Here is a 13,924-nt window from a genome sequence, read left to right as displayed (position 1 = left end):
GTTCAATATGAATGATTCGCTGTTTAGATACTACATAAAAGTACTTCGTATATATTGCATTGCACATATACAGATATAATAGTCATTGGTATTGTGTGAAAAAAAGTTATAAGCTTGCAATATTTTTAGATTAGAAACATATTTCCATTATTCTTTACGTTAATTATTACACAGCTTAAGATGGAGTTGGAATAGCGAGCAGCAAATTAGAATTTTTTTTTTCAAAAATTGTAAAGTCTTCTGAAAATGCGTCAATTGGTGATTCCTTAACCTAAACTGATTTTTTTTTTTAAAAACTTATTTTGTCGAACGTTATAAATAAATGGTGGATAAATCTAATAGTATATTGATAGACTTGAGGTAACAACAATTAAAAAAAATTGTAATGCAACTTACTGAGCATAGTCAAAAGCTATAAAGAACTAAGTAAATTAATGATTTTTCATCTTAAAATCTGTATTAGAAATATATTTATGCTGATTTCTATTTTATATTGATGACAGATATAATTTTTAATAATTTTAGCTCTTTTATGATTTAATTTGTTTCTTCATGGTAGTTAAATTTTATGTTGATTTACATAATATCATTCTAAATATCAGTTTAGTACATTTTTAAATTGTTTTTAATTTTGATTCTTTAGATATTTATTTTCATTTTTAATGATTTGGAAGTTTTAGTATTTCTAATATTTAATGAAATAATGAATTAAAATAATATATGTTAAATTTTCAAACAATTAACCTAGAATTTAAGTTAATTTCTTGTAAGTACTTTTTATTAGTAATTTTAGACCGATTTTAACTTATTTTTTGATAGATTGATTTTAACTTTATTTTTATATAATACAATTTTTGAAATTTTTACATTTACAAATACATAGTTATATAAATGATTTATATAATTGACTTTTCAGAAGTCTTTCTGTATTTACACCGATTATCTTAGCAAGTGAGGTGTCAGTCAAGAGCATGTTGAGATTTCACAATCCCAACAATTGGTATCAGAGCAGTTGACGAGAAATCTGCAAGAAAACCTAAATACCCTTTAAGAGATGAATAGGTACCCTTGAAATTAAGAATGGGAGGTATGTGGCAGAGATCAAGTCAGAAGATCATGGAACCTGTGATGTTGTTGGAAAAACATCTTCAAGGGAACGAGAAGTGTTACATTCTCAAAGGAAAAGCCCTGCGATTTTGAAAAAACACATAAGAGATGAGTGTGGTCTTTAGTTTGAGGGGGAGAATGTGAGATGTCAATCTAAGTCCCACATTGTAAATTAGACAAAGGAAAGTCTAATATATAAAGGGATGTCCAACTCTAATTAGTACGAGGCATTTTGGGATGGAGTCTAAAAGTAAAACCATGTGGGCCAGCCTCTTAGGCCCAAAGTGGACAATATCGTACTAATCGCATAAATAGAGTTGGACACGGGATTTCACAATTCCAACAGAGCATGCTCAGAATGTACAAATACATAGTTTCCCTGTACGCAAAGGAACATTTTTTAGAATAGTCAGACCTCTCAAATCGAATAGGGTTCAGTACGAAGAGTTTTGAAAAAACTACAATAACCTCCTGTTTCAATGCTTCAGCCCGTGTTTTTTTCCCTTCCAAATAGACCCAAGTCTTTCGTTCCTAGTATTACACAGTGTGAAGCACAGGTGTGTCATCTGAAGAAATCCCTGTATGGTCTCAATCAGGCTCCAAGACAATGGAACATATGCTTTGACAGCTTCATGAAAGAACTCGGGTTCAGGAGATGTGAATTCGTTCACTGTGTGTATGTGAAAGTAGTGACTGGAGGAATATATCTTTACTTGCTTCTATATGTAGATGATATGTTGGTTGCTTCTAAAATCATGGTGGAGATAGAGAAGGTGAAGAACCTGTTGAGTGGAAGATTTGAGATGAAGGATTTGGGCTGTGCAAGGTGGATTTGGGGGATGGACATTCAGAGAGATCGTGCAGCTGGAGTTTTGACATTATCTCAGTCAAGTTATGTTGAAAAGGTGCTTCGAACGTTCAACATGGATGATGCTAAAGCAGTTACTACTCCTGTTGGTTCTCACTTTAAGCTGAAAGCTTTAGAAGATGGAGAACAAGAAACAGAGAAGGAGAATGTGCCTTATTCTAATGCCATAGGAAGCATTATGTATGCGATGATTGGAACAAGATGTGATCTCGCTTATGCTGTTGGGTTAGTGAGCAGGTACATGTCGAGACCAGGTCTGGTGCATTGGGCTGCTGTTAAATGGGTGCTGAGATATATGAAGAGAACAAAGGAACACAAGCTAGTGTTCAGGAAGAATGAAAACTTCAAGGTAGAAGGTTTCTGCGATGCTGATTTCTCAGCAGACTTGGATAAGAGGAGATCGATTACTGGTTATGTTTTCACAGCTGGAGGAAATGTCATTAGCTGGAGGTCATGTTTGCAACCTGTAGTAGCTCTTTCTACAACAAAGGCAGAGTACATGGCGCTTGTGGAAGCAGTTAAGGAGGTGATTTGGCTGAGAGGTTTGTCTGAAGAGATGGGTTTTGAGCAGGATTCAGTGAGGATCTGGTGTGATTCGCAGAGTGCGATGTGCTTAGCCAAGAACAACGTTCATCACAAACGGACTAAGCACGTTAGCAGGAAACTCCACTTCATCAGAGACATCATTGAGAAAGGAGAGGTGACTTTCGAGAAGATACACACTTCGAAAAACCCTGCAGACATATTAACCAAGGCGGTTCCTGTGAAGAAGTTTGAAGCGGCTCTAAGGGTTCTCGGAGTGGCCAAGCACTAAGGTGTTTGGCATTGCCTGGCAAGACACGAGTTGGCAACATGGTAGCTGCAGATAGAGCTGATTAATCATCAAGGTGGAGATTGTTACGTTGGTGATGAAGAATCAGCAATATTGGAAGCTTGAACCGCGTCGAGATTGACAATTGGGTTATATGGCATTTTGGTTAAACGGCCGGTTTAATATTACTCATGGTTCACGGTTAGGTTAAAACCGGTTATCAGTTGTAACTACCCTTGCCTAATATAAAAGTAAGGCTCGTGAGTTGTGATATCAGAGAAAGATAGATTGTACTAGGGTTACAAACTTTAGGTCACGGCCGTTGTGATCTTGGAAGAGTTTAGTAATTTTCCTTGCCAGGTCCCAGAGACGTAGCCACATCGGTGAACTCTGGGTAATCAATTAATCTCTGTGTGTGCTCCTGTTCTTATTTCCTTTCTCTTTCATTCTTTGCGTATTCGTGTTCGTGAGGGTTATTCCGTGAGAGTTACGCTTTGTGACTTGTTCAACGTCGGTTTGAGATTGGACAGTTTCGCCACAAAATTTAGATAATCCTTTTAGCTGCAGTCTACAGAGAAAGAAGAAGGCAAAAATGTCAAAACAAACAAAATTATTCATGATACTTTACGATAAAGGATAATGTATTCATCTGATATATTTCAGAGGAAATGTCAAAGCTACCACATTTCTAATAGCACTTTTCATGTTTATTTTAACTACATTTATCTTTATTTTTAAAGAGGTAATAGATATTTATTACTTTAGGATTAACTAAAAAAATTAAAAATACATTCGAAAAGAATTCAAATTTCTAAAAGAAAATTTGCAAACAAAATTCAAAAAAAATATATTTATAAAAAATTTCAAATTCGAAAATTTATAATTTGAAAACTATGAAAAACATTCTTTTATCTTTTTATTTTTAAATAATAATTTATATTTCTATATCTATAAAAATGATATAAGAACATTTTGACTCTTTAATGAAAAATATATTTTTGAAATGCCCCTTTAATAAATATAAAAATGTTTAATAGTACCAATAATATGGTAAAAATGAATTTTTTAACATTTGAGTCTTTTGTTAGAACATCTCCATCAATTGATTTTCATTGAATATCTTAACAATAAAATTAAGAAAATTAAGAGAGATAAAGAAAAGTATCTGAAAAATGATACTATTATATACCTTTAAAAATTTATGATACTTTATATATTTTCTAGTTGGTTTTTTTTTTTATCAACGTAAAAACGGATTTATACCGATTCTGTAAACCACACCAGTAATTGCGCATCTATGTGAACGAGTTAATTCCTACTTTTAGTTTAGACCTCTTAATTGAGAAACTTACCAATAACTAGATCCGTGTCCGCGCTACGCGCGGATTGTATTCTATAGTTATATTTTAAATAATTATACATAATTTAATCAATCAATAATATAATTTTGATTGGTTGAGCTTTATTCCTTGCTTTAGCTTTATTTGTTTCTAAATTTCTAAATTTTACTAATCAGACAGTATCTTTATTTTCTAGTTGAAGGGATCGATCCGGTGAGAAGAGAGAAACTGATTGATCTTCTTGACATCAACCTTCAGTGGCGTATGCATAAGGTTTCTGATGGGCAGAAACGCCGAGTGCAGATATGCATGGGACTCTTACATCCCTTCAAGGTAAAAAAAACGAATATGGTTTCAAAGAATCTAATCTCTCACATGTTCATTCTCAGTTATGTTTCTCATATGGCTTTACTTAAAAAGAGTTATTAGTTTCTAATTTTTGTGTTTATGTCATTATGTCTGACCTTAATGCTAATTTGATTATACAGGTGTTGTTACTTGACGAGGTCACTGTTGACATTGATGTCGTTGCAAGGATAGATTTGTTGGAATTCTTCAAAGAAGAATGTGATCAGGTATGATCAACCATTTAAATCTCACGTTCCTAGCTGTATATGATGTGCCTCTGCTTGCTTTCATGGTTCTATCAGTTGGTAATTGGAATATTACACCTGTTGTGCATATTAGTAGTGGTTTGATTATGGTGCATTGATATTTGACTTGTCTATATCATTGATGAGCTCAGAGAGGAGCTACCATTGTATATGCAACTCATATATTCGACGGGCTAGAGACATGGGCTACACATTTGGCTTACATTCAGAATGGTGAGCTGAATCGTTCATCAAAAATGGCAGATATCAACGAGATGAAAACTTCACCCAACCTCCTCTCCGTGGTAGAATCTTGGCTCCGTTCTGAAACCAAACTTGTGAAGAAAAAGAAGAAGAAGGAGCCTGTGGCAGCATGGAAACCATCTCCATTAGATAACTCTCCTTTTAGGTCATCTAGACACATGGCTTACTACCGATGATCAGTAACTACGGATGAGATCATTGATCATATTTATGAGTATTAGTAAGAAAGGAAACTAGGTTCACATCGTGTGTGTTGTTTAGCCGCTAATACACTCTTGTGCTCATTGAAGAATATACAACAAAATATGCCTATTGTTCTGTCACATAACTTATTTTCATATTGACTGTTTTATCTATCTTATTAAATCAGAAACATTACAACTTTTTCTATGTAGATTTTAAAGGTGGACCTTATATATTTAAATTAAATGTCTCATTCTTTATACATAATACGTACCATAGTCTAACTTTGCATTGATGTATTTCCTTAAATACAATTCTTTTTTTGTCCATATTCCATATATAGTTTCACCTTTATTACATATCGATTTAAATAAGATAGATACTAAGAATACTAAAAATATTAATCTTACTAGAATTACCCTATACAATTCATTTTAAATTGATCAGTATACTTTCATTGGCCATATTGATTTTATTAGTACGAATAACATTAGGTAGATAAATCATAGACACATACATAAAGATTTGACTATTTTTTAACTACCTTGGGCCTAATCTACTTTCTAAAATAAATAACACATAGCTTTATATATTATATAGAATATAGTAATATTGTATAGTATTATACTTATACAATAATACTAAAAACAAACCAAACTGAAATATAATATATATCGAAAATGCATTGAACCATTACTGACAAAATATATTATACCTCACGGATAAAATTCAATTTCAAATTATGTAATAATTATTTTAAAAAATTAAACTTCGTAATGTACAAAAAACATAAGTTTTATATCAAATTTTGTGTTACAATAAAAAGACATAACTCGCGCTTGCAAAATATTATTTTTACATACGAAAGAAAATTTTGGTATTGCTCTTTAAACACAAAATTGAATTATACAAACTCGATACTACATAAAACTAAACAATACAGAATACATTTTAAAAATAAAACCCGTGCGTGTACGCATGGCCTTTGCGAAAATCGTAGATATGTTTATATAATATATAAATATATTATGTTATACATATTTTCATATAAATAATACCCCAATGTAAGTTTTGTATGATAAATATTGAAAATAAAAAATATAGCACTATATATTTAAAATAATATATAAAATATTTACTTTACATTATCATAAATTTTAAAAATCAAATTTAGTAATTAAACACATTGCTTATTTAAACACATTAGTACACATTGTTATTTATCAAAATTTTATATTAATACACTTGCAATCATATATAACATTTAGTACAAATAAAGATAAAAAAAGTTTGATTCCCGCTCGGTCGAGCGGGTCATGATCTAGTAGCTATTAATCCATTTACACATCCGACGACATGGTACCAGTCTAAATCTATATTTTCTGAGGTTTTGTTTTGTAATGATCTTGTCAATGTTGTACCACTTGGTTGTTACCTTAATTGAACTTGATGTAAAAGAGCTATCCCCTATATATTAAAAGAGAAGCATTATAACATTTGGTGTAGCCATGTGTCGTCACCACAAAGCTTCTTAGAACCCTTAGAAAAATAGGTTGGTCCATATAAATATATAATAAGCTTTTTATTAAACTAACAATAAATTAATTATTAATGCTCTTCAATATTTCCTTAAATAAAATTACGGAATTTCCTAATGTATCTAAAGTATATATATGATAATTAATGTTTTGAATAATAAAAATTTGATAAAAATAGAATAGAGTATCCTTTATCATTTAAAAAAATTAACTTAGTAAAATAAATTAATAATAAAAATTTAGATTTTTCCGTATGTGTTATATTTTAAAATTTTAAAAATGACTATAAATTACTAAAACTATTAAAAAATCTTACATTGAAATTTTTGTGACCATGGTTTAAAGTTTTGTTATGACAAGATACAAATGATTACAAAATCATATAAGTAGGAAATCTTATTTAATAAATATTAAGATTAATATATATATATATATATATATATATATATATAATAAACTATATACCATACAAATACATAAATATTTATGCAAAGACTGATCTTATAGGAAAATAGGAAAATATTTAGCCTCATCATAAATTCAAAATAGGAAAATAAATAAAACCTTTATGATATGATATGATGATATGATATGATATTTACGATAGAAGCATTTATGATTGTTCCGTTAGATATAATTATTATTTCCTTTTCTTTCCTTCAATAAAACCTACGGAATTACCATAAATGACTAATATATATATGACAACTAATGATTTTAATAATAAAGATTTGATAACAATTTATATCTCCTCCATCATTTTTTGTTTAATTTCATATTATTAAAATAAATTAAACAATTAAATTAGCTATAAATTAAAATTTAGATTTTTCTGTATGTGTTATATTTTGAATCTAGAAAAATGAAAATAAATGACTAAAACTATTAGAATTATTATGTTAAAATTAATGATCAAGGGTTTAACATTTTTATTATAAAAAGATACACATGATTTTAAAACCATATGAGTGAAAACTAATATTTAATAATAAAACAAATATATATAGATTAAACTATATACCATATAAGATTACATAAATATTTTAATTTCAAAACTTTCAATGAATTTTCAAGAACATTTATAAATTATAAACTTATTAAATTTTTCACATTGAAACCGATTAAACTGCAACATGTAAATATGTATATATTTATAACGACGCATGAATATCTATTTGTTATATGAGTTGAACTATAATTTTAATTTGTAAATCACTTGAACTATAATTAAGTAACAATTTACTGCAACTAAGACTTCTTATTTTCTTAGTCTTTTTTTGTTTTATTTTTAACATTAACTAAATTGAAGTAAAAATCATAAATTTGATGGACAACAATTAGTTGAAATTTTTTACAACTTTTTTTATCTTTAAATAAACAGAGTTGTATTCAATCGAAGACATATTAATTTGATGAACACTAAATATGAAAGAATAGAAAAAAGTTTCTTTTATGCTTCTGTTTTTTTTTTTCAAAATTTAGAGTTTTGATATTAATTCTAGATTTAATTATTTTATTAGATGATAGAAGCATTTTTCATTTTTTATTATTTTATTTAAATATATAGTATATTTTAGTTAAATGACTTTTTGACAACATGACTTTAAAATTCGTATAACATATAATATGATCTCAAACTAAATAATTATGTTTTTGGTATAAAACCGAATAAACTGAAAACAACGATATATAAATCAAATCAAACCGAAGTAAATATAGATTTAGAATAGTAGTTATATTTTACTAACCGAAATACCAAAAACCGAACCTAACCAAAACCAACCCGATATCCGGATTGAACACCCATAATCCAAATGAAACCGAACTATTGTTTCATTCTCCAAAACATATTAAAAATAACAACTTCATCCCGCGCAAGGCGCGGATCTTATCCTAGTGATATATTATTTGAGGGAAAGGAGTAATAAACTTGGTGGAATGCACCTGAGTAAACATAATAAAGTTCTTGGATGAGAATGAAGATATAATCACAATGCAACACTGTATTCAGTAACTTAGTGGAAAGTAGCTAATCTTCCTATCTATTAATTAAGAAGTCAATTTAGTGATTTTGTTTATGTGTCATTCATAAGAGAATTCTCTAATTAATTGTTTTAATTTGATTGATTGAAATTCTTTTTACTTTTGATTTATTTTATTCAGTCTAAAAGAAACTAAATCAAAAATAATTTTATATCAATAACCAAACAAATCATACTTAAAAAATAGTTTAATAAATAAGTATTTTATGAAATTGTGTCCTCAATACTAATTTTTCCTATTGTGTTTTAATATTTCCAATTATATCTAATTAGCATTGTAACGTTTGGTAAGTTATAAAAATATAGGATTAGCAAATATTCCAAACAATATTAAATATTATAACTAAATTTAGAATAAATTTTGAAATATATTTTTATAATTTTTTAATTCATATGTTTTATATATGATCAGAAAATGATAAATAACATATTTATAGTGTAATACAATATGTATATATTAGGAGGTGCAAAGTTAGACCATTCTTAAAATACTAACGTTCTTTAATAATTACGCCTTGCACATAGTGAGTTTTTATAAAATATTATAATATAAAAATATTTAATGATTGGATCAAACTAAAATGTTAAAAATGTTATAATTTTATAAATATATATATGCCATGTAATATATATACGTATATATATATATATCTATTCTATATTTTAACATCCTTTAAATTTATATATATATATATAAATTATATATATATATATATTTTGAATGTATATTCAATGAAACTTCCTACTCATATATATTTATGATCATTTGGTTTTGGCTATAACAAAAAAGTTAAACTATTGATCACAAATTTTTAAATGTGATGCTTTTATTGTTTTAATAATTTATAGTCGTTTTGTAAAATTCAAAATATAACATATACAAAAATTCAATTTTTTCTATATGATTAATGTGATTGTTTAATTTATTTTAATAATATAAAATCAAAAAAAAAATGGTAAATTTACACAATTGGTTATCAAATCTTTATAACCATATATGTAACATATATTTTCTCATAAATTTATTTCCTTGTTATATCCAAAAATGACATACATTTTCTCATAACATTATTGCAAATAAGTAATATATATATAACTACTAAATTATTTTATGCACTTAAAAATAAATTTGATTCGTTGATGATTTTAATTTTTCATTTATTTAATTCTGTTCTTAGAAAAAACAACTAAATAAAAAATCAACTTACATAAATTTTTTTGGTTATTTTATTTCTATTTAGACTTATATTTTCAGATTAATATCATTAGCAAATATTATTGGGATGTATAAATGTCAATTAATATAGGATTAATGATATTTGGAAATCACAATTACAAAACATAAAATCAGACTGCAGAAAAGTTATATTGCAGTATATATAAACTATTTTTACTATAGTTGTTGATAAAGATCTAATAAAATATTACAATGTCATATTTATATTTTAAAATAATCAAAATAACAAAAGATATCAATCTGTTTATTTTAAAAAATTCGATCCCATTTGGATTTTTCTAAATTTCGGTTCGGTTCAGTTTGGGTTGGGATAACTCATTTAAATTATTTTAAAATTCATTATATACTTTAGTTTTCTCCAAATCTATAAACAAGATAATATATTACATATAAATTTGAATAGCATATGTCAAAATACCTAAACATAACATATAACTTGGTTTGATTTAAATATTTGGATAGAGAATCAATAATTCAAGTATTTTTGGTGTTTGAGTAAACTTTAACTATTTATATATTTAATTTTGAATTTTGTATATATTTTCAAGTATTTAAACCAACTTAAAATGTCATATATACTCTGGATGTTTTTATATAAATTAAATCTAAAAATATAAGTATATGAATCTATTTTTGATACACTCTGGCACCCGAAATACTTCGGTTCGGATAGGATTCGGTTTTGGTTCTCTAAAACCAAATTTTTATGGGATATAATGTTAGAATGAAGTTTGATATATGCTTTAGTAACAAATCTGGGTTATTCCTTTCTTTTAATGAACTATTTTGATGATCATAATAAAACTGAGTATAGTACAAGGATTTGTATATTTGAGAGTCTGAACAAGAATCCATATGAACTTTCACGACTTGACAGATGAAAAGAAATAATTGAGTCATAGAGAGTCCTCGGGACTTCAGGTGAAACCTGCCAAGAAAAGACATAATGTGTATTTGTCAATCGAACCGCCAGCTGTCACAAGGAAGGATAATAACCCCCTCCCCATGAAAACATTTTTGGGTTGTAACGAAACTTGAAGAAAGTGGACCACTTGTCTCACAAAGTGAGTGACTTGTCTGAAAGTAGGAGGGCATATGTAATTAAAGAGAAATATCCATTAACAACAATCAGAAAACATTCAACAAGGAAATAAAGAGAAATGATAGAACAACAACACCTTTCATAAATTAAACATGTTTCATACATTCTAGGATTAGACACTAGGATTAGACAACGTCGGTCCTGTTCAGTTGTTACAGCGCTCTGGCCTGTTCTGCTCAGCTGTAATGGCTGCTCGAACCGCATTGGTGCGCTGCCACAACAATTCCAATTGCTCATCAGTCAGTTCCAGAACATTGGGATCGTTGGTTGCTTGGAAATTGGCCACAGAATCCATTGGCGCATAACCAGCACGTGCTAGAACCTCAGGCATGGAAGGCGCAGCGTACTAGTATAGTTTGGTTGAATAACCTTGGTCCGAAAACTTAAACTGTGATTAAAATGTGGGTCTCGTTTGAATGGTATAGTTTAGAAAAAAGTTTCTCTCTAACAAAGAAATATCCTTATGTATTCTTTAATGAAATTATGCATAGCTGCGTGTTTTAGAATCAACAATGTATTGTGAAACTATAAAGTTTTATTTTGATGTCATCACATTTGAAGTTTTATCTTAACCAAGAAACTCGAGTAACTTTTTGACGACTATACATAGCTTTTGAGCAAAAAATTGTGTTTTTGAGCAAAAATTGTGCGTTTTAAGCAAAAAAAAAAGTAAAAACAAACGAAGATGAAATCGATGGTATCTTCAAGGAAACATAGTCAGCACAAGTTAGCTACGGTGATTAACAAGTGATCTTCAAAGATTAATGCATAAGGTGATTAACACTTGCAATCTGTGGACACAGTTTTTTTCAAACTATCGCATATGGTGATTAACACTAGAACAACAAGATTCATGCACACCACAATTCAAACTAGAAAAACAAGTTTCATACATGCTGAGATTAGACTCAACAAAGCAACAAAGCAAACTAGAAAAACAAGTTTCATAAAGAAATCACATTGCAGGGAAATATATAATAATTTAGACTCAACAAAAAAAACAAAAATATGAATTCGAAAATAGTATCACACAGAAAAGGTCGAAAAATTGGAATCGGTCTAGCTTTTGACTATTATCAAATAGTCTTAGACAAATCATAGATCGTTGAACAGATCCACGAATTTTATCGCATCACACACCCAAACAGAGAATATCACTGAAAACAGTGGGAAAACGGAGATACAAATCATCCAAAGACAGAAAAGTCACTTTATCTCAGCCGTAATAACATCTTCAACTCCACTCCATAATTTACTGTAAAATGGAGTGGAAAATGTTTTTCTGATTAGTCAGCATAATTTTATGGCTGTCAAGAAGTTGAATTTCTTAAAATTCTAACAAGTAGCATGATATTTATGAAACATATATGGTGAAGTTGCATGTATCATGCTACTTGTTGAATTTCTCGATCCCATGTTGCCAAATCGAAACAAAGGTATTCATTTTCTCTTTCTCCAGTGCTCCCGACGTAAGGATCCGCCATATCCGATCTATGTCCCTCATCGCCGAAAGAGAGAAAAAGAAAGAAACTATAGTCAACAGAGGATAAACCAAGCAACAAACACTCCCAAGATCCTGATCCTCTTCGAGAGATAAAGCTACGCAATCAGGGTTTACTCTAACTTGGGGATGTTATTGTATTACAAAATTAAAACAAATTTTATTTTCAGATATTTATGTTTATTTGTAAAATTGAAACTTTTAAATCAGTTTACATTGCAAAATAAAATAGTACAATTTAAAACTCTTTAGAAACAATTCTGAGTCATTCAGGAAAAAAAATTCAAATCTATCAAAAACAATTCTAAACCCTTTAGAATACACATACTATCATTGACAAATGTAACAAGTCTGTGGTTAATCACAATATTAAATCAAAGGGTTTAAAATATAAGTTATCATTTGAAAGTCAAGTTATACATTTATTTGAAGTTCAAACTTTTATGATTTAAAACTAACACAACTTTTCATATAAAATAAAACTTCTTATTACCATATTAAATACTACACTATTATTATAAGTGTGTACTACTATCTAAATTAATAGAAAGTGAATCCTACATCAATAATTATTACTAATTTTTATTAATTATCATAATTTATTGGTGATGTTTTTTTATTTTTGGTTTTCTAATTCAATTCTAAAAAGGAAAATAACCATAAAAGAAATTATATTAGTTGCCAAAAAATTCAAAAATATTATGAATTGAACATATCTCTACATTCATGACAATTTTTTTTATCAAACACATAAAAAATTAACTTAAATATTCGATTTAAAAGATATTTGAAATGAAACAGAGTAAATTGTTTAGTAAATGAAATATTGACTACAAAATAAAATGGCAAAACTCCCTCTTCTTCCTCCAGCGTGGCAAGCTCACCACCACCAGACGATGGCAAAACTGTAAGTCCGCTACTAAACTCTGGCGGCCTAAACATCTCTGCCGCTTTCTGCCGCCGTGCCCCTAAATATTTTTAATTTAATTCTACGTCATGCACGCTTCTTAGGCTTCATCTCCATTTCTGGTCTGATTTTGATGGAACAGAGTAAATTGTTTAGTAAATAAAACATTGACTACAAAATAAAATGGATAAAATGACATCACCCAAGTCGCCACTCTTCCGGCCTGCCGCCTGCCAGCGTTCGACACCATTTGGCTGAACTTGATCTTCTCACTACTATTAGTACTATACCATTTGGCTGAACTTGATATATAGGGGTAATGATATATTATTTGAGGAAAGGAGTAACCAACTTGATGGAAATATAATCATCTGATTCTAACCTAATAAAGTTTTCAGATGAGAGAATGAAAATATAATTACTCAGTGACC

The 13,924-nt window shown here is 28.8% G+C and overlaps 1 protein-coding gene across 1 annotated transcript; it reads left to right on the top strand.

The window, feature by feature from the left end:
* The first annotated feature begins 4,390 nt into the window (after window positions 1-4,390).
* Window positions 4,391-5,159, top strand: LOC130511167 (ABC transporter I family member 19-like). The gene is made up of 3 exons (XM_057008040.1): window positions 4,391-4,459; window positions 4,615-4,701; window positions 4,872-5,159. The coding sequence occupies exons 1-3, from the start codon at window positions 4,391-4,393 to the stop codon at window positions 5,157-5,159; spliced, it is 444 nt and encodes a 147-aa protein (XP_056864020.1).
* Window positions 5,160-13,924: the final 8,765 nt, after the last annotated feature.

The sequence above is a fragment of the Raphanus sativus genome, chromosome 4, assembly GCF_000801105.2.
Source record: "Raphanus sativus cultivar WK10039 chromosome 4, ASM80110v3, whole genome shotgun sequence".
Lineage (NCBI taxonomy): Eukaryota > Viridiplantae > Streptophyta > Magnoliopsida > Brassicales > Brassicaceae > Raphanus > Raphanus sativus.
This window is presented reverse-complemented; position numbering and strand designations above follow the sequence as displayed.

Bases quoted from the DNA above. Each gene is read 5' to 3' on its own strand.
- LOC130511167 (XM_057008040.1), top strand. From the start codon at position 4,391: ATGCATAAGGTTTCTGATGGGCAGAAACGCCGAGTGCAGATATGCATG. The intron at 4,460-4,614 runs GTAAAAAAAACG...TTGATTATACAG, and splicing joins GACTCTTACATCCCTTCAAG to GTGTTGTTACTTGACGAGGT. The intron at 4,702-4,871 runs GTATGATCAACC...TGATGAGCTCAG, and splicing joins TCAAAGAAGAATGTGATCAG to AGAGGAGCTACCATTGTATA.